The sequence below is a fragment of the Monodon monoceros genome, unplaced genomic scaffold, assembly GCF_005190385.1.
Source record: "Monodon monoceros isolate NGI ecotype Baffin Bay Population unplaced genomic scaffold, NGI_Narwhal_1 Super_Scaffold_21, whole genome shotgun sequence".
NCBI classification, from domain to species: domain Eukaryota; kingdom Metazoa; phylum Chordata; class Mammalia; order Artiodactyla; family Monodontidae; genus Monodon; species Monodon monoceros.
Window position 1 is genome coordinate 146,763,410 of NW_021703778.1, and position 26,029 is coordinate 146,789,438.

The 26,029-nt window shown below is 45.0% G+C and overlaps 1 protein-coding gene across 1 annotated transcript; it reads left to right on the forward strand.

The window, feature by feature from the left end:
* The first annotated feature begins 5,553 nt into the window (after positions 1-5,553).
* On the forward strand, positions 5,554-25,509 carry DLST (dihydrolipoamide S-succinyltransferase). The gene is made up of 15 exons (XM_029238371.1): positions 5,554-5,691; positions 6,268-6,301; positions 8,910-8,958; positions 11,782-11,837; positions 11,977-12,051; positions 12,271-12,326; positions 12,825-12,936; positions 14,423-14,578; positions 14,953-15,029; positions 16,837-16,934; positions 20,290-20,420; positions 21,836-21,909; positions 22,218-22,301; positions 22,704-22,871; positions 23,912-25,509. Exons 1-15 carry the CDS (start codon positions 5,629-5,631, stop codon positions 24,044-24,046), a joined length of 1,368 nt encoding a protein of 455 aa, XP_029094204.1. The 5' UTR covers positions 5,554-5,628; the 3' UTR covers positions 24,047-25,509.
* Positions 25,510-26,029: the final 520 nt, after the last annotated feature.

The following is a 26,029-nucleotide window of genomic DNA, read 5'->3' on the forward strand; positions in this document are numbered from 1 at the left end:
AAAAAAAAAAGGATCAGCTTGAGAGTTGCTGACACTTTATTTGAGGTTAAGGGCACAAAGATAAGTATAAAAGACTGCAACCTACTATCATTTTTATTTCATAAAAAAAGAATCTTAACCACCCTGTTTTAAAAAAAAAAACAGGAAGGGCATAATATCCAAATAAATTTAGCTTTGTAAAAAAACCTCTTTACATTGTCTTTTCTGAAAATCAGGAAAACATCACAGGCCAGTGTTAAGGAACCTCTGATTGTCAAACCATGCCTTCGCTTTATGGATGAGGCAGCTGAAGCCCAGAAAGGTAGAAGTGACATGCCCAAGGTCACACAGTGGCTGCCATGTCTCACTGTTATCTAGGACAACACCCCTGGACATAAAGCGTTCCTTTCATGTGGCTGAGACAGGTGCTCCAAGCTGAAAGTTAGCAGGTCTGGGCTCTACTCCCAGCCATTTGCCCTCAAGCCACACTTTATGCCTTATCTGTTTTTCTAAAATGGGGATGATAATCACCCCCTCACTAAGACTGTCTGAGAACCTAATGAAAGATGAGCTTCAAAACTGCTCGGAGATGCATACCAGGGTATTAGAGAGTGAGGTATTAGGAGTGAAAAGTCTGGTCACTGTCTGTGATCTACTTGAAAGTATTTCTGCCAACAAAAATAGATGAAGCAAATATGGCAACATATGAACAATGGTTAAATCTAGGTGATGGGTTTATAGATGGGTGTTGTGACTCTAGTCTCTCCACTTTTCTGCATACTTGAAATTTTTTTAAATGAACATTCCATCATCATAAAAAGTGCTCTGGAAAGGTAAATGGAAGGGATGGTGTTACTCACAGAGAAGACGCCCTCAGGGTGGTCCGGTCCTGGGCTCTTCAGCCAGGTGGGGCTCGCCACCCCAGGAACTGGAGCAGCAACACAGCCACAGTCTTGAAGTGATTTTGGTTTCCCTGCTTCCTCCCCAGGCAGGCCTGGTGCCTGTGGCTGGGTAAGGGAAGCCTCCCACCTCTTCTCAGTGCAAGGCACCACCTGACAGACCCAGCCCTGCTGCAGCCGCTGGCACTGGGGACAATGAGGGCTGCCTAGCGCAGCCAACCAGTGTGGGGGGGGTTATGAATATGCAGATAGAGGCCAGAGCTGGTTGGCTGCCCCCCTGCCATCTCCCACTCCCACCCCATCTCAGATGTCCAGAAAAGCCAGCTCAGAGAGGACCTTCTTGAAATGCCATCTCTTCTGTCCTTGCCTAAGGATCCACGGAGCCCCTTGATATTTTGAGAATGAGTTACCCAGCTTCGCCCATTACACTGGCCTCCAGCAGGGAGCTCCTGACCTCGGCTTCCAGATTCTCCAGAGAGTCAGCTCCAAAGTGAACATCTTTCTCCTTACCCCTCACGCATCCTGAGGATATGGAAACCAGGCCAGCACCAAAAATACGGCCTCTCGGCTCTGCAGGAAGGCTATACAGCTTCTCCCTCCAGCAGAGGTCTGAACACTTTTGGGGAGGCTGTTTGCTGGGCCAAAAGCCCCCTTCTTTGGCAGAACTGGGGAGAACTCACTGGCCAAATCATTTCCCCCCAACATCACTAGAATTTTAGCAACTTCTCCTCCTTCATTTTGGGAAGTGGAGTGAATGTTGTGAAATACAGCAATGAAAATCGATGCACTAAAGCTCAATTCAACATGGATAAAGCCTCAAAATGTAATGTTGAGTGAAAGATGTAAATCACAGAATGACACAGGTACTGTGATTCCATTTATATTACGTTTAAAAATTGGCCAAGGGGCTTCCCTGGTGGCGCAGTGGTTGAGAGTCCGCCTGCCGATGCAGGGGACGCGGGTTCGTGCCCCGATCCTCCGGTCCGGGAGGATCCCACATGCCGCGGAGAGGCTGGGCGCGTGAGCCATGGCCGCTGGGCCTGCCCGGGCGGAGCCTGTGCTCCGCAGCGGGAGGGGCCCCCACAGTGAGATGCCTGCGTACCGCAAAAAAAAAAAAGGCCAAAATGTCTAGATTTTCGCTGAGTACTCATCTATCCGTTATTTTTAATTACAACTGAATGAAGAGATAGATGGAATCTAGGTATCATGAGTAATTCAAAGTGAATATAGGGTATAGTCTCTATTTTATGGACCCCAGGCTCTAGCTCCATCTATCATCTGGTCAATAACATTAGAAAAAATATAAGTAAGGATGTGAGTGTATAGTTCAGACCACACTTACGAATACTGGGGAATTTCAGTTAAAGAAAAAGAATGCTGTGTGTATTATTTAAGCTGAGCTGCCCTCTCTGTGGTGTTTTTATAAATTAACTGAGCCATTTATTCTTCCTAGAAACACATTTCTTTTTCTTATATAATTTGAAACTAAATACATCTTTTCCTCAATTTAAAGAATAAACAAAAACATGTGTACAGTTTAGGACACATGCATATTGAAGCTGCAATGGAAGCCTGGGGATGGTTAATATATAATTCAGTATAGCAGTGGTTAACTGGGACGACCAGCAAGGAGGGTCACATAGGGCTTTGTCATTTCTTAAGCTACATGGCGAGTGTGGGTATTCTTTTTGTTACTTTTCTTTAAATCATACACATATTTATACACCCTTTTGAATATATATTTTGCCATAAAAATTTTCTTTTGAACCCTGCCGTAAACACAAGTTTATGAACTTGTATTCATCAACTCCTGTCCCAATAGGTGATGCTGTGTCCTGAAAGGCTTTAAATACAGAAGAAGGTGTGAGCTTATTGAGTTGGACCCTGGGCTCCACGGAAGCTCATATGTGACTCTCAAGGAAATCAGTTTTAACCTTTATCCTGTGAGAGAAATTTTGCACGCAACTGTGTGTGTGTGTGCACTCCTACGTGTGTGGTGTCTGACTATAACATCTAATTAACTTGGGCAATCACTGAAACTCCAGGAGAAATGCTTTGCCACATTATCCAGGCCTGAGCTTCTAAACTCTCAATCAGAATCTCAAAAATTAATTATTTAAAACTGAAAAAATTAAGTAGTTATCTAAGAAATATTAACAGCATCCCCTGCAAAGGATTGCCACAAGTCCTGATTACTGTTTCTGGACTCTTTAGCTGCATCCAGCAGTGCTGTCAGCATGGCAGTATTTAATCATTCCAGTTGTATTTATTGAGTACCTACAGAGTACCAGCCATTGTGTCCTGTGCAGGGGATTTAGGAAAATAGAGTCATCTCTTTCCTTCTGCTGTTGTGCCCAATAGAGGAGACAGACAGGTAAAAATGACATTACAATCAAGGTAGAGATACAGACACAATGCTTTGGAAAAACAGAAAAGATATCTGTTAACTCTGCTAGAGGGGATTAGGAAGGGATTCAAAAGACTTTAGAGGATGATTAGGAGTCCCTAGGTAAATAGGAGTTGGGAGCAGCCCGGGCAAAGATGTGAGGGAGTGAAATAGCACTAAAGTTCAGCACCTGGGAGAATGGGGGTGGGGAAGGTTAGGGAGAGGATCGCAATATAGCCAGAGGCCAGGTTATCAGGTGCCTGGTCAAGTTGAAGAGTTTGGACTTTACCCTACTGACAGAGAAGCAACGGAAGGACTTTAAGCAGGGGAGTGACGGGATTAGATTTGCATTGCAAAGACATCTTTGACACAGGTGTGGAGGATGAGTTAGAGAAAGTGAGAGTGGAGGCCCAGGTCCTTTCAGGAAGCTTTTTAAATTTTTTATAAATTTATTTATTTATTTATTTTTGGCTGCGTGTGGGCTTTCTCTAGTTGTGGTGAGTGAGGGCTACTCTTCGTTGCCGTGCTCGGGCTTCTCACTGCGGTGGCTTCTCTTGTTGTGGAGCATGGGCTCTAGGCGCCCGGGCTTCTAGTAGTTGCGGTGTGTGGGCTTAGTAGTTGTGGCTTGCGGGCTCTAGAGCGCAGGCTCAGTAGATGTGGTGCATGGGCTTAGTTGCTCCGTGGCATGTGGGATCTTCCCGGACCAGGGCTTGAACCTATGTTCCCTGTATTGGCAGGGGGATCCTTAACCACTGCACCACCAGGGAAGTCCCCAGGAAGTTTTTTAAACAATCCAGGTGAAGGATGCTGAGGACTTGATCAGAGGCAGCTGCAGGACAAGGACGTTTTCTCTATTTAAAGTTAGGGCTTCTGCTCATCCCTCCAGAATTGCAGTGGAAGTGCTTTCAGGGTTTGGGTGAGTGAAGGCATCATAAAGCTCCTAAGGATCAGGCAAGAAGACTCAGCTAAAGAAACCAACATGAGTAGGCACCAAGTGGCTCATTCATTCATTCATTCTTAATTCAAACTGAAGCTTATAGAACACCTTTTCTATTAGGAAGGCAAACTATAAAAGTGGATACTCAGGGGCCTGGGGCGTTAAGGGGAGGATAAACTAAAGAGTAGAGGGAGTGTTACCTGCTTTCACTTTGAAGCATGGTCTGCCCAAAGCTGGGAGGCCCAAATTCAACCCACAAATATTTTTTGCACACCTAAACTGTGACAATCTCTGTTCTAAGTGCTGGGGATACATTATACTTCAAAAACAAGCAAACAAACTCATAGAGAAAGAAATCTTATTTGTGGTTACCAGAAGTGAGGGAGGTGGGGGAATTGGATGAAGGTATAAACTTCCAGTTATAAGATAAATAAGTACTAGGGAGGTAACGCACAACATGATAGATTAACACTGCTGTATGTTATATATGAAAGTTTTTAAGAGCATAAGTCATGAGTTCTCATCACAAGAAAAAAATTTTTTTAATTTCTCTAATTTTGTACCTATATGAGACAACGGATGTTCATTAAACTTTTTGTTATAATCACTTCATGATACACATAAATCATTATGCTGTATATCTTAAACTTACACAGTGCTACATGTCAATTATATCGCAATAAAACTGTAATTTTAAAAAATTGCTGGGGATACATCAGTGAACCAGACAAGGTCCCTAATCTTATGGATTTTATATTCTGGGGGTAGAGTGACAAATGAATGGCCTTCAAAATGTACAGGATGTATGGGGAACAATTAGCTCAGCTGGAGACAGTTTGAGTTGGCACTATGGCAGATCAGGAGATGTGGATGCAGAAGTAAGCCTACTTGGTGAAGATCTTCAGCTCGGTTAAAGGGCAATAGGAGCCCTTTAGAGCTTCCTTGGGGTTCTGTTTCTTTGTTCCGGTGTTAGGGAGCGAGGCAAGTGATTATTGCTTTTTTCAATATTTGAGGAACCTGAGGCTTAGGAAGGCAATGTCACCTGCCCAAGGCCACACAAGTGTAAGATAAGGCAGGCAAGTCTGCCAAGGTCCGAGTCCGAAGCCCATGCCGCCTTCGGCTCTTTTCCGGTAGTGCAGAGGAGGAACGGCGCGGTGCCCCTGGGTGCCAGGACAGAGGGGCACCTTCGGGAGGACCGGCCCCGGCCGGCTGGCAGCGCGGCAGCCTCACCAGCGCGGACAGCTGGCTTGAAGCGGTGGCAACTCCGCGCTGCCCGTCGGTTCCCCCCGCCCGCCAGTGGTTCGCTCCGAACACCCCTCCCCGAGCGGCGGGTGCCGCGGCCCGCCCCACTTCCGGTTGTTGCCGGGCCCTATATCCGGTGTCCGCCTGCCCTCCGCTCCGCCGCCTCCGCCACCGCCGGTGCCGCGATGCTGTCCCGGTCCCGCTTCCTGTCCCGGGCGTTCAGCCGCTCGGTCTCCGCCTTCCAGAAGGTATGGTACGGCCGGGCCGGGGCCCCGGCGGGTGAGAAACTCGCCGGCGGCGGACGGGCGGCTTGGGGACAGGGGCGTGGCGCCCCGGCCAGGCCGGGCACCAAGGGCACCGGGACTCGGAGGCCGCGGGCTGGGCGGCCCAGAGCCGCTGTTGCCCTCGGGGCCGTCTGGCGGAGCTCACCGGCCCGTCGCTTTCCCGAGACAGCCGGCGCCCCGTCCCCTGCTGGACCCCACCCTCCGCGCGGGCGGAGGAGCCGCCTTAGGGCCGCGCTCGCCCCCGCACGAGACTCAGAGTTCGGGAGGAGGCGCCGCGGAAGCCCCGACGGTATTCGGGGGCCCGTTTCCTTTCTGTTTAAGTTGGTGGATATCAATCCGGTTGGGAAGTTGAGATAGTTTGGCAGGCCCCGTGTGCTGACGGACTGAGAGCCCGCCCAGGCTGTTGCCTTTACCTTTTGGAGTCATGAGATTCGCCTGTCACCGGCACCTGGGCAGCTTTGAGTCTGTGCTTGAAAGAGAAAGCTGTTTATTCTCCCCTTTCGTCTTGGGTGACGTCGATAATGTCTTCTTTCTCAACAGGGGAACTGCCCTCTAGGGAGACGTTCCCTGCCTGGTAAGTTCTGCCCTTGCCGTCACCTAAAATGCTCTCCTCCTGGGCAGAGCAGTATGCGAGGAAATCGGGGTGCCTGTGTTTCTTCGCATCGTGTTCAGATAGATAGAAGTGAAACAGGTGTTGTTTAATAACAGCTATCATTTATTCATTTGGCACTTAGCTACTCAGTATCTGCTGAGTGTCAGGCACCATGCTAGGCCCTCACAAGGGATCCAGCAGTGACGGGTTCTCGCCCTCCTGGAGCTTACAGTCTAGTGGTAAAGACAAAATGTAAATTGCTAAACAAGTGAACTATCGTGAATCTTGGTTAAATGCTGAGAAGGAAACATACGAAGCTGGACACTAAAGCTGTGACCCAGAGGATGTGACAGGCCAGCCGGATGAAAAGCAGGAGAAAGAAAGAGAATAGCATGTACAAAGTCCCTGAGGAGGGAAAAGCTTGGCAGTATTTTGGAACTGGAAAAAGGGTGGTTTGGCCAGAGCATTTTAGTTGAGCGAGAGAGTGGCATGAGATAGAAGATGGCATGGAGACTACCGAGAATTTAGGTTTTATCTCAACAGTTCTTTATATGCGTGGCATAAGTATTTGTTGAATGAGTTGATCTTATTGTGGGCATTCTGTGTGCCAGGCATTGTTCTGAGTGCTTTCTGTGCATTTTTTCAGTTAATCATCAAGAAACAGTAAAAGAGGTGTTTTCTCTATTTTACAAATGTATAACTCAAGACTTAAGAGAGGTTAAGTGCCTTGACCAAGGTCACGCAGCCAACTGTTGGTTAAGCCAGGTCTGCCTATTCCTCAGCCCGAACTCCTAACCCACCATGTTATCATTTACTCATATAATCAACAGATTATTGAATTCTTACTACATGCCAGGCAGTGTGCTACGTGACAGGGATAGAGGTGGTCTCTACCCTCCAGGATCTTAGGGGCTGCTTGGAGAGAAAACAAATAAATATTTATGCATATCTAAGGACATAATTACATTGTGATTACTATAAAGGAGAAGTGGAGTGTAATGAGAGGATGGGATGATGTAGCCAGACTTGGGAGGGTGGAGAGTGTGGTGGCAACGTCAGTAAAGGCTTCCCCAAAGAAGTGACATTTAAGCTAAGTCTTGAAGAATACATAGGAGTTGGCCAGGAGAACGATATTCTAAACAAAGGGGATTGCTTGTGCAAAGGTTTTCAGGCAGGAAGAGACTTGACCGGTCATAGAAATGGAAAGGAAGCCTGTCTGGGAGGGCTGGACAGGAATATGGAAAGTTTTTGGACTTTATCCTTAGAGTCATGAGATCATAGGCACCTAGCACAGTGTTCGCTCATAGTGGACTCTCAGTAATAAACTTTTTAACTTGGAATTTTGAAAAATGTCAATAAACATTTTCTCCACTTCATAGATTGGCAGGACAATGGGAGAAGCCTTGTATTTGGGGTGTGCGTTGTGGTTCAGGGCTTCTCCTTGGGCTAGTCACTTAACCTCCAGAAGCCCTGTTTATATATGAAACGGGAGTAATGGCAGATGGCCGTTCCACTTCAGGGAGTTGTGAGACACAAAAATCAAAATGAGGTCATTACGTGAAAGCTTTTTATAAACTCTTAAATGCTGTACAAATGAAACTTGCTATAGGATGAACTCTAAATTGGAGTTAGGGTTCCAAAAATCAGTCAGGGCTGCTGACTGTTCTAGCTCAAATATATGCTGTGTTTGGGATTTGTACTGCAACATCATTGGTTACTGGATATAGAGGTGACTTAACTTGCCTCTGAAACCCTGGGGGTGTTTGTAAGGAGGTGGGCACAAGAGAGAATTGTCTCCCATTTGGTGTTTACCGTGCCCGTGGTTCAGAAAGAGTTGTTAATAGATCTGAAAAAATAAGACACATGAAAGAATATAATCAGGTGAAGCAGATGTAGTAATTAGTTGTCAGTTGAAGAAGTGCAGTTATCTGTGATAAGGACAATTGGTGGGGCAGAAAGGAGCTCCCACCTTGTTGAGTATGACCAGAGTGGAAGGTCTCGGGAAGAGTGTAGGAAGACAATAAACTGAAAGGAGGGACAATGATTTGCTCGGTCCTAGAGCAAGCTGGAGACCTTAGGCCTGAAGTAGCCTAGTCTTTGCTACTGGGGTTCAGGCAACAAGACTTCCTGCTCAGTGCGTTTTAAGTAACCAGGGAAACAAACTCAGATCAAACATTCCCACTGCTTCTCTGATTAGGCTATATGTAGTCACAGGATAAGCCATCATGTGTCTTTTTCAAGCTTCAATTGTATTTGAAGTCGTGGGGAGTAGAGCATTTTATTATGAAAACATAAAGGGGTAATGAAAGTTTATGAGTTTTAAGATAAATAAGATTATAGAATTCTCCCCTTTCTTCCTCAAAGCCATTCCCACCCGAAGTCCCACATGCCTCTTGTTCTCTGCCGTTACTATTGCTATGGTGGAAAAGTTTAAGAAGCAGGACTCTGTGTGATAAAGATTATGTTGTTGCCTGCTGTTGATCCTGTTCTACCTCAGAGTTAGGGGGTGAACAGACTTCTTTTCCATTCCCAGCAGGTATCCTGTATAAGATAAAGAGTTGTTGGTTAAGAGTTGTTTTGTTTCTTGCAGGGATCTCCTTATGTCAGGGACCAGGTTACCCTGACAGCAGGAAGACTGTGTAAGTATCACTGGGAAGCACAGATATGTGGACATGGGGTATTTAAGACACCAGTTGAACCATCTGCTTTCTTAACTGTCTTGCAAGCCTAGTAATCAAGCTGGTTATGTTGAGTCCCTCTACCTAATCTTGATGTTAATTTATGACATGTGCTTGAGCTTCAGCCCCGTGTTAAGTGCTGGACCAGGAGTGTGTCTATCCTGAGGTGTTTAGATTATAATGAAAGTGAAGCTGGAATCCTCTTTTTATGGGAATAGATATAGAAAGGTGCTCCTAAATATTCTGGTTGGATACAAGTGAAGCTGAGGGACTGGAGGTTACATTTATTGTGGAGATTAAGAGCATCTGTTTGGTTGCATGGTTACTCATTTTAAAAACAGTAAAAGCAGACTAGTCAGTTGAGTCATGGGACTTTGCCTAGTTCAGAGGGAATGCTATTATTGCATAATGCAAAGTTTGGGGAAAGGCCACCCATGTGTGTTTCAGATTAACTTCTGCTTATGAATGTTGCTTAATGCTACTTTGCATTCCAAGTATTTTCAGGGTGGTGGTAAGAGGATGCTCTTTAGTTACCTGTTGAGCAGCTGTCAAGCTATTTTCTCTACAGGTAGGATCTTCAAAATGAAGTGTGAGCAGATTGGCTCCTTCTTCACTGTGCATTACAAGCACAATCCCATTGTAAATGTTCTTTTTGCTGTTTCTAAGTATTCTACTGTTAACATCTAATACTTTGTAATTTAAAAGTTATTTAGGGAGATTCAAAATGTGTTACTCATCTGCAGTTTAAATGAAAAGTGGAGCAGCCACAAATCCTATGCAGTAAATGCAGTAAATAACTGTTCAAAAGTAAATTATTTTAAAATACCCTAAACTTTGAGGGATAAGGATCACACATTAGGGTATTACTCTAATCTAATAACTGTTTTTGTGTCGTATATTGTCTTTATTCATGAATAAGGTACCCATTTTGCTTAAAAATCTTTTATTGTAAAACTATTTTTCATTTTATGTTATTTAATAGCTTATAAATTTACATGGTTCAGAAGTAAAATGAGTGTCCATGAGAAGATTTTTTCCTGTTCTCCGGTGCCACCAAGTTTCTCTTCCCAGAGGCAGCCAGTGCTCCATGTTCTCGGGTGTCCTCAAAGAGCAGTCTCTGCACTTATACATTACCTGTTAGTTCTTGCCTACGAACATGTACTATACATGGTTGTAAACTGTTGGCAGAACACTTTGTGTTCTGTATTTTTTTAATAACATACATTTTCCCCTTGATTTTACATAGACCTTATAGTTATTTTGAAATTATAGAAATAAAAATATCAAAAGGCAACTTAAATCTGTTATACTTTTCTATTATAAAGATGCTTATGGTAGAATATTCAAACAATCCTGAAGTGTAGAAAGTGAAAGTCCCCATCAGTCCAAATCACTCTTCCAAAATGTGTGTGTATGTAACAGATAACCATAGATACCATATATATCTACGTTTCCCACTCTCCAGTGGTAACCACTATTAATGATTTTGTGCATACAAGGTAATATTCTCCAGTTTACATTATTTAAAGTTAGTGTTATATCAAAGAATACCTTGCTTTTTTTTTTTTTTTTCCCCCCCCGCGGTACGCGGGCCTCTCACTGTTGTGGCCTCTCCCGTTGCGGAGCACAGGCTCTGGATGTGCAGGCTCAGCGGCCATGGCTCACTGGGCCCAGCCGCTCCGCGGCATGTGGGATCTTCCCAGACCGGGGCATGAACCCGTGTCCCCTGCATCGGCAGGCGGACTCTGAACCACTGCGCCACCAGGGAAGCCCTACCTTGCTCTTTTGAAGGTCCTCTTGAATGAGTCCAGAATGGACTGATATGCTGCCTCCTGGCAAGAGAACAGATGAGGAGATACTGTATCAGTTTTTTGGTGTTTTGTTTGTTTGTTTGTTTTGCATATAACACCTTGTTTTACTTGTTAACTGTCTCATCTTGCTGTCCTATATAAATCTATAATCGTGTGGACAGAAATTCTGTTGTATGTGGCACAGTGGCATGTACCCTGAGGGCACACAATTTATCTTACTTGCATTTAGTTAAGAAAAAAACGTCATCAGGAAGCTGAGTCCTTTTGGTGGGTATGCAAAGGGCCAAGATGCTATCTTTTCCTTCAAAGACCCAAACTAGATCTGTTCTGGGAGAGCTGGCATTTCACTGCAGCACATTTCACTCACCCAAGGGACTCACTGTTTAAGGCACCCAAGTCATCCAGGCTTTGCTCTAGACATGCTGAGTCAGAATCTCTGGGAATGGGGCCTAGACATGTATGCTTTGAAAAAGTTCTCCCAGGTAACACTGATGGGCACTCCTAGTCAAGAATCACTGATTTAAAGGGAAGGTGGGGCTTCCGTGGTGGTGCAGTGGTTGAGAGTCCGCCTGCCGATGCAGGGGACGTGGGTTCGCGCCCTGGTCCGGGAGGATCCCACATGCCGCGGAGCGGCTGGGCCCGTGAGCCATGGCCGCTGAGCCTGCGTGTCCGGAGCCTGTGCTCCACAACGGGAGAGGCCACAACAGTGAGAGGCCCGCGTACCGCAAAAAAAAAAAAAAATAATAATAAAAAATAAAGGGAAGGTGAAAGAATCTAAAAAAGAGTGGATATATGTATAACTGATTCACTTTGCTGACAGCAGAAACTAACACAACATTGTAAATCAACTATACTCCAATAAAAATTTAAAAAATGAAAATAAAAAAGGGAAGGTGACCTGTGATGCTTTATCTAGACTAAAATGTGAGTGAATCACCTGTTAAAGGAGTTTACTTTTATGTTTGTTTTCTAGCATTAACAGCGGTAGTGTCTTCATTGTTCGCTTTTTCAGAACTACAGCTGTGTGCAGTAAGTACCTTCAGCTCCCTACCCTATTGGGAATGGAGTTTTAATGGGAAGAACAACAATTGACTGAATTTAATTAAAGAAAAAAATTAAAAAGGAGAACTGTGGACTATGTGATTTTTTTTTCCCCCTCTTTTCCTAGAGGATGATGTGATTACAGTCAAAACCCCAGCATTTGCAGAATCTGTCACAGAAGGGGATGTCAGGTGGGAGAAAGGTAAGATTTAGTGCCTTCTCACTTCTTAAGTTTAAATACTTTTGAAAAGTCCCCTTTACCCCCACGATAATCAGCGGCTCCACCCTTTTCTTTACCTGCAGTGTACTTTCCCCTGGCTTTAGGAAAGGGGTCTTGTAACACACCTGCCAGTGGGGATTTTGTGGCTACTGGAGGGTTCCCCCCTGCACCCTAAGAGGTAGCCTTTGACTATCTTTTCAGCTGTTGGAGACACAGTTGCAGAAGATGAAGTGGTTTGTGAGATTGAAACTGACAAGGTAGGCTTGTCCTATTAGTACCAACTTTTCATGGTCTCCCCTTGGTTTCTTAACCTAATGAAAGGAACAGGGACTTAACTGTTGGTTATAGATCATTTTTAACTGCCTCAGTTGTAAAATTGTTGGAATAGCTCATTAAAAAGAAAACATTAAAAGTTTAATTTTAGATTGTTCTAGGTGTATGTACTATGTACTTTAATAGCTTTAGTTTTATAGCTTTTGTGTGTGTGTGCATGAGCTGTTTCCAGTTGTTTTTATGTATCACTTGGAAACACATTAACTGAATCTTGCTTTAGTGTTCTGAGAAAGGACAGAAAGGGTGAATCTTCACAGTAGCATTGATTACTCTTACTCTGAAAGTGTGGCCTTGGTGTTTCTATATACAGGGTCTTGTGTATCTGTGTTGCAACTCTTGTGACTCATTTGAGATTCTATACAATTAATTTTCTAATGCTGAGTAAAAATTTGGACTCTTTCTCCATCTGTCTTCTTTTCAAGACATCTGTGCAGGTTCCATCACCAGCAAATGGCATGATTGAAGCTCTTTTGGTACCTGATGGGGGAAAAGTAGAAGGAGGCACTCCTCTTTTCACACTCAGGAAAACTGGCGGTAAAGAAGTTCTCCTGGTTGTCAAGGTCTCCAGTGTTCCCCCTTGGAACTGGGGCTGAGCATAATATACTAATTCCTTGATACCTCAAAGACCATTTGGCATTCCCTCTGCCCTTTTTGAGGCAGTAAGAGGGGAGCTATTTATATTGTGAACTTTAAATGTCAAGTTTTAGAAGAAAAGGGTACTAAAAAAAATAAAGCTCATAATACTCTGTTCTTTATTGTGCTGGACCTTTTCTTAAATAGGAATGAAGAAGATTCTAAAGACAGTGATTTCCCCCACCCCAGCCCCGGCGTCAGAGTCACATGGAGGCTTTAAAAATAATACAAATGCCTAGATTCTGAGTCCCAGGGATTCTGATATATTAAATCTGGGGTTTTCAGATCCTGGTTATCTTATCATAGTTTTCATTGTTGTTGTTGTTTTTAACGCTCTCCAAGTGATTCTGATACACAGCTAGGGCTGGGAGCCACTCTTCTAAAATGAAAAGTAGTATTTCATCCTGTCTATTATAGAGAATTTGGTGTAGTTTTTTCATATCTATTCTCTCATAACATTTTTTAGGGAGGGTTGGACTTCTCTTGGGAAGAAATGAGAAATAAGGAAAGGAATTTGTACTGGATCTCACAGCCAGTATTAGAGATTAGAAAAGAACTTTCTGATTCTTAATTAAATGCTGTAACTACTAAAGTATTTTTTTCATTGTTAAGATAGTTAAGCAGAAAGATGGTAGATTGCATCGTTACGATTGATCAGGGCAAGACCAGAAGCCCAGAATGGAAACAACATACAGTAGAAGGCTAGGGGATAAAATTGATTCTTCTAGTTGGAGAATTTCATCTTCTGATCATTCCTTAAGAGAATGTTCTTCTAATTTAAATGTAAACCCAGATGTGATGTCCAAATTGGTAAAATCAAAAATATTTATATTGCTTGACCACCTCATTGGTTTATAAAGTTACCCTAGATAAAATGCTTTGAAGTCTTCAGTCTAAATGTGCCCTTGATTATTTAAACTTTTAAGTTTTAATAGTTAAGAGTATTCTCCCACATGGGATGTTAAAATAGAAGAGGAGACGATCAGTATTACCATAACTAGAAAGGTGTTGCTCTTATGTGTGTATTTTAACATCTTAAATTACCTGGGTTTCTTTTGCTTTGAAGTTTACATTACCATGGACTTCAGTAGGTGCTTTGAAAGTACTGGCTGAATTTGATGATCAGTAGATATTTGTGAAATCAGGAAGGCAGCTGAATTAAGTCAGTTATCTAATGTAGGACATCTAGGAGCCCTGGGGAATAGAAGCATAGTGCCTTAAATCATTCTGTGTATCTCAAAGCTTTACATGTATAGCAAATACTCAGGAAGCATTTGTTAATTGATTGGAGATAGAGCTTTTGCTGCTAAATTCTACTTAGTATCTGCAGTTTGGTTGCTTTCCATTCCAGATAGTGCCAATGGCATCTATTTTTCCTGTTTTTCAGCTGTTCCTGCTAAGGCCAGGCCAGCCGAAGCTCCTGCTGCCGCAGCCCCAAAAGCAGAACCTGCAGCATCGGCAGTTCCTCCTCCCCCTGCAGCATCTATACCCACTCAGATGCCACCAGTGCCCTCGCCCTCACAACCTCTCACTAGCAAACCAGGTAAGCCTCTGGCTCCCACGTGTCTTTATGTGGGAGAACAACATCTCATCTTATGTCATGTTCCCTCACAGTCTAAGACTAATTACGGCTCTGAACAGGCTCCACTGTCTGCTTTGTAGAAAGAATTATAGACTTTGTATCAGAAGACCTGATACAAAGGGTTTGCATCTCAGCTTTTTAGCTGAGTGTATAGCTGTGTGACTTTAGGCTAGTTATTTAACTTCTCTGAGCAGATCGTTCGTGAAGTAGGAATGATACTAATTCACCTCAGCATATCTTGAAGATTAAGTGACAGTACAGTATGAAAGCACTGGCATGTACTCAAGTAAATGTTTCTCATTTTCTGATGCAGTGTACCCTTTCTTCATTTTCAGTGTCTGCCGTAAAACCCACTGCTGCCCCTCCAGTAGCTGAGCCAGGAGCTGGCACAGGTCTGCGTTCAGAACATCGGGTGAGTCTCTGAGGACCACTTCCAAGAAAGAAGCCGAGGGGCAGTGCTGAGATTAATGGAGTGGGTATGCTCTGCCTACGTTTGAATGGCTGGCAGCTGATTCCCTTGGCCTTGACAAGGAAATTGAGTTTAGGATGCGACTTGTTCAGTGACATGACTGTCAAATGACAGGACTAGAACCAGAGGTCTTCTGAACACTTGTCCGTTGGTTTTTCCCACTTTGTTATGCCAGCAGTGAAATGCTGTGGGTGAGTAAGATATATGCAGAGGATGGTAGCCTAGTGATGCATCCCTTCCCTCCCATGATAACGCATACTTCAGAGAGGTGGTTTACTGAGCTCTATTCCTATACTTCCGGGATACTTAGCTGAGGGCTACCCAGTGGCAGTCAGGAGCAGACATAAGACCTCAAGGAAGTATGGTCAAGAGGGTGGGTTCCTCTGCCTGAGAATACCTCCTAAAAATACTATAGCCTCAAAAGTTTGTGCCTCTGAGTTTCCATTCCACCAGTAGCTGTTCTCGTGCAAGTCTTTATTACCAGAAATTTCCTTTTGTGCAGTGACTCTTGGGCTGGCTAGCCCTACCCCACACTCTTCCATAAATTGGTTTTGGTTTTTAAATCAAACCATATCCGAGGCCTCTATTCTTTTTTTTTTTTTTTTTAAACATCTTTATTGGAGTGTAACTGCTTTACAGTGTCGTGTTAGTTTCTGCTATATAACAAAGTGAATCAGCTATATGCATACGTATATCCCCATATCCCCTCCCTCTTGCGTCTCTGACCCTCATCCCACCCCTCTAGGTGGTCACAAAGCACCCAGCTGATCTCCCTGTGCTGTGCAGCTGCTTCCCACTAGCTATCTGTTTTACATTTGGTAGTGTACATATGTCCATGCCACTCTCTCACTTCTTCCCAGCTTACCCTTCCCCCTCCCCGTGTCCTCAAGTCCATTGTCTACGTCTGCGTCTTTATTCCTGTCCTGCCCCTAGGGTCATCAGAACCATTTTTTCTTTTAGATTCCATATATATGTGTTAGCATATGGTATTTGTTTTTCTCTTTCTGACTCCACTCTGTATGACAGACTCTGGGTTCATCCACCTCACTACAAATAACTCAATTTCATTTCTTTTTATAGCTGAGTAATATTCCATTGTATATACGTGCCACATCTTCCTTATCCATTCATCTGTTGATGGACTCTTAGGTTGCTTCCATGTCCTGGCTATTGTAAATAGTGCTGCAGTGAACATTGTGGTACATGACTCCTTTTGAATGATGGTTTTCTCAGGGTATATGCCCAGTAGTGGGATTGCTGGGTCATATCGTAGTTCTATTTTTAGTTTTTTAAGGAACTTCCGTACTGTTCTCCATAGTGGCTGTATCAATTTACATTCCCACTAACAGTGTAAGAGGGTTCCCTTTTCTCCACACCCTCTCCAATATTTATTATTTGTAGATTTTTTGATGTTGGCCGTTCTGACTAGTGTGAGGTGATAACCTCATTGTAGTTTTGATTTGCATTTCTCTAATGATTAGTGATGTTGAGCATCTTTTCATGTGTTTGTTGTAGGCCTCTATTCTTGGTCAAACTTCAGGCACATCTGAGTGGGTAGTTTGTGTTTCCTTGTTCTTGCACAGAGGAGCAAGGCCACCACAGGAAAGAGGAAGCCTGTCTCTCCCTGTATTTAGATACTACAGTCTGTCCTTATCCACTCCTAGCAAGCCCAGTGCTCCCTCAGACTAAGTGCGAAGGGTTAGGTCCAGAGAGACCAGGTGGTCAATACTTGTCCCACTTTCCCTTTCAGGAGAAAATGAATAGGATGCGGCAGCGCATTGCTCAGCGTCTGAAGGAGGCTCAGAATACCTGCGCAATGCTTACCACTTTCAATGAGATTGACATGAGGTGAGAGCTCTAGTCCTCTTCCTCCCTGTGCCCATTTTCTTGGAGAACACTTGAACTTGCCCAAGTCCCTACCTAGTGCTGATTCCAAAACTAACTTAACAGGAAAGAAGTACTTCTTTGCAGTGCTTGTTGACTTATACAGAGTGACCCACTGGTTTCACTCTCTAATTGACTTTCCTAATACTGTGCCTGCCTCCTCTGTGACCTAAAAAACTTAGCCTTTTATTTTATACCTGAATCTTGTGATTTCTGATAAACAAGGCTGGTAATAGTCTTAAAATCTAATGACTACTGTCGAGCTGACAAGTAGAGATAGGGCATCCAGGCTGACAAGGCTCCCCTAGGGATACAGAATCACTTGACAGCGTGCCCAGAGTCCGGCGCCACATCCTGCTTCCTTCTCACTGGGACTGCTCCTTATGTGTGTTCCTAAGCGACTCAGAATTGAGTGGGTGGAAAGGCATAGGCTTGTCGTACCTTTCACCTTTCCCAGCTTTGATAATGAAATGGGAAGCAAGTTGTGCTTTTAAAGAAAAACTTCAGAATTAACCAGAGGGGCTAATTCAGTATACCCATTTCTGTAGTGAGCTAATCGTTGACTCACTTATCTTCTTCAAGACTTTGATGTTTATAGGTGTCAGGACTGTAGGGAAGAGAATGTAGTTAAAGTCAACAAACAGTTTTTGAGTGCTTACTGTGCACAGTATATGATACTATATTTGAGGGGGGTGCAAAGATGAGTGAAAAAGAGCCCTTACCTTCAGAGAGCTACCATCTTGCTTAGATAAATAGAAAGTAAAATCTCTAGTATCAGTATCAGGAGGATACAAAACGTATGAAGTGGAGAAGAGAATGAGATCATTTGTTTATGAGGTGACAGGGTGGAGGTAGGGATCAGGAAAGGCTTCCTGGAGGAAAGAGATTTTTAATAGACCTTAAAGAACGACTAGCACTTTGACATAGTGGAGGAAGGTCATTCCAGAAGATGTTAACAATATGGACCTGGCACAGACAGGAAAGTACATGACACATTTGAGAAACAATCGCTTTGAGAAATATGTGTAAGAAAGAATGGTAAAGAAAGTTGGATCCATACTTCAGAATGTTTTAAGTGGCAGAGTAAGAGTTCATAATTAATACAGGAGGTAAAATCATCAAGTCTTCAGGTCACCTCTTTGTTTTTTATTTTTGTCCGAAGTGTTTAGTCTGTGAATCTACATTTCGTTAAGGAAATTGGTCTCCTTTGGAAGGGGTCTGAGAAGTGTAGAGAGGGGAGTGTGCTGTGGCACTCACAGAGTAGGACTCTGTGGCCCATTTCACCAGATGTCATACATTCTATTGTGAAGCTTCCCAAAAGACTGGATGTCATTCAAGCCAAAGATTTCTCTCCTATCCATAGGATGTAGGGAAGGACCTTGACTAATGAATCACAAGGGCTGCAGCTTATGTTTCAGTGCATTAGGGCCAAATTGTACACAAATCGAATTGGGCTTTGAAATTCTACCCAATTCCTTAAGACAAAACATGTAAATATTTGTGGCCTTGAAAGATGCAGTTGGCCCAACAGCTTTGATTGAAGGTAAGTACAATAGCTGGATCTCCTTTCAGCAGCTAATCGAAGTGTCACTTAATGATGGCCTGGGGTCTTACTGCAGTCAGTAATCTGGTTTAGATTGAGTGCCCTTTGGGTCTTGCACTGATCAGCTAACCCATAAGGGGCCTTTCTGAGACCTTCTCCTCTCCCCTGTTGTCCCAGCCTCTGCCTGCAAGGGCAGAGCTCTGAAATAGAAACTACTTAATGACCAGACAATAGCATTTGGGCAGTTTTGAGAGCAGAGATGTTTATCACTTCTCTTTCCCTCTTCTGCAGCTCTTGTGTCTTGGGAACCAGTAATGTCTTTAGGGTGGTAATCCTAGCACTAAATGAGGTTAGACTCAGGAAAACAAAACATTTTAAAACCAATCAGTCTCCCTAGGAAAACTTCCCTTTTAAAAAACAAAAGGTCTAAAGGGGGGAGTTAAAGTTATATCATCTTATCTTTCGTGCTAATGCCAAATTAGGCCATTATAGAGAGAAAGGGAGAACTGAGCATTTGGGCCTAAGATAAAGTTAAATTCGATTTCCATCACGGAACTGTATTCCCATAAATACAGAGGTTTCTGCAGCAAAATGATGGGAAAGCCATTTCCCACTAACTCTGTTGCACATGTGTTGTATGTATGTGAAAAACCAGCCCCGAAGGAACAAAGACTGGTCACCTTGCAAAGGCTTCTCAGGGGCCTTGCTGCTTGTACTTTAAAAAGCTTAGGTCCACACATGGTCACTTTTCTAAATACCAGGGAAACCACGTCCATCAAACTAATCTTAACAGCAGGAACTGTGTCTTTATTATCTTTATATCTTGGTGCCCTGCATTGACCCCCACGTGTGGTGGGTGTTAGTACCTGTTTGAAGGAACAAGCGGGGGCTTCCCTGGTGGCGCAGTGGTTGAGAGTCCACCTGCTGATGCAGGGGACACGGGTTTGTGCCCTGGTCTGGGAAGATCCCACATGCTGCGGAGCGGCTGGGCCCGTGAGCTATGGCCGCCGAGCCTGCGCGTCCGGAGCCTGTGCTCCGCAACGGGAGAGGCCACAGCAGTGAGAGGCCCACGTACCGCAAAAAAAAAAAAAAAAAAATGGTAGAAGGAACAAGCGGATGGAACTGCTAACTCTGGGGAGATGAATGAATCTACTGACTTTCTCGTGAGCCTGAAACAACACTGGATTATACCCATCCACAGATAGTCATGACTGCTTTTGCTCCCATGAAGCCCATGCACCTGTGGGGCTTTGGGGTTTATTTCATCTTCACTAGTTAGGAGACAGGAGGAATGTCACAAGGAAGTCATAATCAGGTTTGGTGGTATTTTGAAAATAAATGAGATAAAAAGAATGGTGCTTATTTTGCAGACTTTGTTTATGCTTAAAAAAAAACTTTTTTCGGTGTGGATGGCTCATGATTTTAGTGTAGCTGGAAGTCACTTTCTTGTCCAGGGTGAGAATGTTGGTGTGCTGTCTGAGCTCTCGTTCATATTGTCTGTAACTGAAATCTTTGACTTCTGGAACACAAAGGAGCCCTGTAAAGGGCTCAATATACCTTAAAGACAGATTGGATCCGATTCCTTCGGGTCCAGGTTTTGTAAAGGAATAAAGTTATTGTGTTGACCTCTAGTGGACTATTTCAAAACTTGAATTTAGGTAGATGGTCCACAGTAAGGGAATAAAGCTTACGCAGCTGTGTACACAGAGTTAGAAACCAGTATGAAAGTCTTCTTTTGTGGTCAGTTTGTTTTGTAATGTTAATGTGTCTTTGCAGTAACATCCAGGAGATGAGGTCTCGGCACAAAGATGCTTTTCTGAAGAAACATAACCTCAAACTAGGCTTCATGTCGGCATTCGTGAAGGCCTCAGCCTTTGCCTTGCAGGAGCAGCCTGTTGTAAATGCAGGTGAGTTTGTGGTGGCTAGAATCACAGAGGTCCTGGGAGGTGTGAGTGTAAACACACACCTGCTCACAGACACAAAGACGGCGGTCGACAGACTAAGACTTCTTATTTCATACGTGTGAAAACTTGAGTACCTTACCTGGGGATTTCTTGACTCACCTTCCCAAATGGACATCATGATTACTTCCTCCCCCCTAGCTGGACAGAACAGGTTATCTTCACAGTGCACAGCTTGGCAGCTGCTGTGGTGACAGGCAGTTCTGAGCCAGCCCAGCAATCCAGGCTTCTCGTGTCAGTGTGGAGACTTGTGTTCTGGCTGATGCCCACCTTCCCACAAGCCCTATTATCTTGGGACCTGACTCTTACACCTGGCATAGCTCCAGGGTGACCTTTGATTTCTGGTCAGTGGACCTCATTGGGAGGCCTTGGGCCTGGCCCCTGTTTCCTGGACTTGGTGCCCATTTTCCTTACTTTTTGCTCACCTACATCATTGGAATGTTGACCTGACAAGCAGTTCTCTTTCCCATTGAGACAATTCTCTGTTCCCTGGAAGATTAGAGAGGACAGTGGCACTTCTGCAACCCTCAGCAGTGCAGGGTCCCTAAAGGTCTAGAAATAGAAGTCCTAGTCCCTTCCGCCAAGTGGTGTGCCCTAAGGTGGGTGGAAGGGCTTTGTTTCACCCCGATGTGTATCTCTTTATTTTTTCCATTCTTCTTATGCTTCCTGATGACTCTCTCCATCGCTTCTGCCTACACATACATGTAGGCATTTCTCAGAGTTCCCCTGACCTCTTTCTCACTTTACATGCTTTTCCGGGGTGTCTTATCTGTAATACAATGCAGACTTTCTATGAAAAAGATTCCCAAGCCTGTATTTTCTCATGAGCACCAGACTTAAATTTTTAGCTGCTGGTTTGCTCTCTCAGGCTAGCATGTTAAAGCCAGACCACCCTGCTTCCTACCGAGTCTCCTAGAAAGAGGCTTGCCTCCTTGTTGAGAGTGGGCAGCAGAATGGGCAGCATCCCCATCCCCCCACTTCCACTTCCTTTACTAATTTGCCCTTTTTGGGAACACTTTTTAAACCTGCCGTTAGCTAAGGGAGGGCTGGAGTAGAGCTAGCTAACAAGAACTTTGGCACATACTTATCCTGTGTTAGCCTGTGTATTGATCCCTCTGAGGGCTGCCAAGGAAACGGATGCTCCTGTGCTCATGCTTAGTCAGGGCACTTGGGAGAAGTTACAGTTGGCTGGCATGGGAGTAAGAGGAGTGTCAGCTGCCACTTGTAACGCGGTGGGTTTTGTGCTAGTTGGTCACCGCACACTGTACCAAGCACCGTGGATTTTTCCTCTATGATGCAAATTTTTCCTCACTAGCCTAGGCCTGGGGAGTTGTATGTAATGTGTGTTTTCTCTCTCATAGTGATTGACGATACAACCAAAGAGGTGGTGTATAGGGATTATATTGACATCAGCGTTGCAGTGGCCACGCCTCGGGTATGTTGGGGCAAGAAGTGGGGAGCTCTGATCTTTGACTCTCTCCTTACCTGTGTGAAGAAGCAGACCCCTGGGAGAGATCTTTCCTGTAGTTCTGTCTTTTTAGAAGGGAGTTACTAGAAGAGTAACCTGTTTTTGACCATACCACATTCTTCTATCTCTGGCAAGCCTAAATATTTTAGACTCTGTTAATCACGAGTCTGGGGGATATTCTGGGAGAGGGGAGACTGTAGGCTTGAATCAAGAGAGTTATAACTATAAAGGGTACTATTAATTTGCAACTGAAAAGAACTTTTCACTCTCATCAGGGTCTGGTGGTTCCCGTCATCAGGAATGTGGAAACTATGAATTATGGCGATATTGAGCGCACCATCAGTGAACTGGGAGAGAAGGTAAAATAGAAAGGATGGTATGAGCTGCTGGGCAGGTCAGGGAAGAGAGCCTGGGGAAGCCTGGGCCAGTGAGCGATGCTCAGGGAGCTAGAGCGTCACTTTCTTCTGAAAGGAGTGCGTGGCCCCTGTGAACAGCAGTCACAAGCGAGAGCTGAAGTACAGCTTCCTGGTGGAGCTTATCGTGCTCTTACGACTGAAGAGCTCATCAGAGGAAACCTCAGAAAAGAAAAGATTCTGAAGTCCTTTCCCCTGGTGGAGCACTAGTCACAGGCATCTCAGCTGAATGCTTTCACGTTAAAGCTAGACCTTGGATCGTTGATCTTAGATATGAGCCTTCTGGACTTCCTTTAGGTGAAGAAAGCTGGGTTGACCTTACCTTTCAATTATAAAATCTGTTTTTAGGCCCGGAAGAATGAACTTGCCATTGAAGATATGGATGGTGGTACTTTCACCATCAGCAACGGAGGCGTTTTTGGCTCGCTCTTTGGAACGCCCATCATCAACCCCCCTCAGTCTGCCATCCTGGGCATGCATGCCATCTTTGATAGGCCAGTGGTCGTGGGAGGCAAGGTAGGGAACATCACCATTAATGTCCTAGCAGCTAGGCGATAAGGAGAGGTAAGTCTAACTAGATGCTCATTATAAAAGATTCGCTATAATTTCAGGCATAAGTTGCAGCTCCTAGTTTCTAATTACTAGCTGAGGCACTGGTTCTTAAATTGTGTGTGGAGTAGCAGCACCTGGGAACTTGTTGGAAATGCAAATTCTTGGACCCCTTCCGAGACCTAGCGAAGCAGAAAGTACAGATGATTCTGATGCACGTTCAAGTTTGAGAACCTTTGAGCTGAGAAGGCTTGCTCCTTCATCTGGGACTAGTCAACAGGCTTCATTCTCTAGGTGCTGTAGAGAGTGTGGGGATACAGTTGAAGACATGGTCCTTGCTCCTGGGGAACAGAGGACAGCAGGGCAGAGCCATCTACAAGCTGCCAAGTTGTAATGATGAGGCTTAGAGGTTTTCTGGGAGTTCACGGAATGAGGGCAAAGGGTCTGGAGCTGGCCCTAGAAGATATGTTGGTAGGAAAATGTTTTCTGGGACTCCTGCGTTTAGAACCTTTTTGGGTCACTAACTCCTTTTTCAATCTAAAAATCATAGATCTTCCCTGAAAATGCTCATACACCCAACTTTGCATAGAGTTTCAGAGAATTTGTGGACCCCAGGATAAAAAAAAATTTTTTTGTTGTTACTATAACCCCAAAGAAGCAACTGCAGGCAGCGAGAACTGAAGAGGAACTTCCCTGTAGGCAGCAGACAAGTGAGAGGGCAGAGCATGGTGTTTTGTTTTCTTTTGTTTTGTGTTTTTAAAGGCAGTTGTAAGGAGACTCCTGTTTTCTTGATTTAAGCTTTGAGTGTGGGAGCTTTGCACTCAGGGTAGGGCTTGGTCTTTGAATATACTGTACATATCCAGAAGCAGCAAAGCAAAGCAGGAAAGGCTCTGCAACTGGGAACTTAACTATGGGCTGTGCTGTGTCATCTTCCCTTTGATCTGGGCTTTCTCTGCCCCGCTGCAGACAACGGGGCAGACAAACCTGTCGACCTCTCTTCTCTGTAGGTGGAGGTGCGGCCCATGATGTACGTGGCCCTGACATATGATCACCGGCTGATCGATGGCAGAGAGGCCGTGACTTTCCTCCGGAAAATCAAGGCAGCGGTAGAGGATCCCAGAGTCCTCCTATTGGACCTGTAGGAGGAAGCCATGCGCCCTACACATCAACCATGCAGGAACTGAAAACCAGTCTTCTCCCTGTCCCCTCATGGGCCCCGGGTTAGCCTGGTGACAGACAGGCATATGCTGTTGTTCTCAAGCAAGGAAACCAGGGCACTATGTAACCAGCAGTCACAGGTCTCTTGGTGTTCCTGCCAGGCTCTCTCCCTCTCTGCGCTGTTCTCTTACACTCGAATATCTGATTTCCTTAGGCTTGAGGGAGAGAGAGAGCCTTAATGGATGCTCATTAATATTCCTGCCTTTCTCCATTAGCCCTCCGCTGAGATGATTTTGCTTCTCCCCCGTCCAGTATACCATAGGGAAACTGCCGGCGACCATGTGATTAAGTTTCTATCTCTTGAAAGTCTGTTCTCCAGAGATGCCTAGGAGGGTGCTGTGCCTCCCAAGCTCGGAGCAACCTCTGTCCTGGCTGTGCACGTCCTTACTCGGTTCCACCCGTGTGGAGGTATTGACCACAGGCCAGGAGGTGCTGCTTTGCTTCTTAAATGGCATCTTCATTCTCAGCTGTCACTGACTTCAAGCTGCCTCTTCTACCTCTTCCAGGAGCACAGGCTGGGGGATCTGGAGGGGCAGGGGATGGGTAGGCAGTGTTGAGGGGGAGGACAGCTTCTGAGGTCAGAGGTTGTAAATGAGACTGGAGCAGAGCCCCGGCCTGCCCTCACCCTCTCCGTCATAGCTTTGTACCAGGAAGACCCGTTTTGGCACAAGCACGCCCAGCTGTGGTTGTGCTGACCTTTCCAGACCACTGGGACCATTCTACCACATTGTTCTCATCTAGAGCAGATTCTAGCACATCTTGGCAGGGAGACAGCATGTCACAACCGAGGGCTGGATGGCGCCTGGTAGAGATTGGAGTGAAGGAGGCATACTGTGGACTGGCTCACATTGTCTTGAGCTTTTAAATTCCATTGGTTTAAGCCTGTGGGCTGAAGAGGCAGTTCTGTTCCTTCCTGTATCATGGCCCTTAGGGAGCGGAGCCTTAGCTCTTCCTCCACAGAACACAGGTCTGGGAGAGGATGGATTGTGGTGGAAACCAGCCCAAGATGCCAGTACACAGTGGGGAAACGGCCGATGTCACCTACGAGGTACTGCCTTGGGTCTGGACACAATCATTGGAATTCTTTGGAGGATGGTTAAATCCACACGTCTTGTCATGAAAGCTACTGGGCTTCATCGCTTCGTATCCAACTGCGTCCAGGCCTGAGGCTGCTGACACTTGACACAGGGAGCCATTTATTTAGTGCAGGGTGCCCATTTGTATTTTGAGCGAAGAAGCAAGGCCTGGGGGTTGGGGTAGGGGGAAGGGGTGGGAGCCAGTACTGAGTGCCTGCAGCATCTCCTATGTCTTCACTATTCGGAACTTGTAACTAAAATATTTAAAGAAACTGATTTTAAATGCAAATTAAAGGGCAAATGTTCGCAAACAGGGTTCCTGCTTCTGTACTTCTTTTGGTTACTGAGGTTGTGCAAGTCTCCAGCACTGTAACTGTCATTAGCACTGAAAGCCACGTAATGTCCCTCTCATCCAGAAAAGTGCCCTGGCTTCCTTCCAGGGCACTTCCTTCCTCGAACCTGGTGAGCCCGGCAAGCCACACTGTTGAAGAGAAACTGGTTCTCACCTGCGTGAAGCCCCTTGAAACACCAACAGACATTTAGATTTTGGTGGCGGTGCCTTGCGTTATTTCTGGGATGGATGGGGGAGTGGTGGAGCAACATAGCTTCGCATTTTGCACTTGATTGCCACGTGGGTACCCAGATGCTCAAGGTTGATTTGAACAAATGAGGGTAGATCACCTCCTAGGAGCAAGTGGTGTGTGACGGCGAGTGGACGGGGTTGAGAGAGAATCTGCGCTGACTACGTGTGATAGGCTTGATGGTGTCCAGGCTTAAACTCAGCCTGGCTTTTCCACACGCAGTCCCTGCCTGCTGATCTCGCTTGCGGTG

Excerpts from the sequence above, each read along its gene's own strand:
- DLST (XM_029238371.1), top strand. The coding sequence starts at position 5,629 with ATGCTGTCCCGGTCCCGCTTCCTGTCCCGGGCGTTCAGCCGCTCGGTC. Across the intron at positions 5,692-6,267 it reads CGGTCTCCGCCTTCCAGAAG|GGGAACTGCCCTCTAGGGAG; the intron begins GTATGGTACGGC and ends CTTTCTCAACAG. Across the intron at positions 8,959-11,781 it reads CCTGACAGCAGGAAGACTGT|CATTAACAGCGGTAGTGTCT; the intron begins GTAAGTATCACT and ends TTTGTTTTCTAG.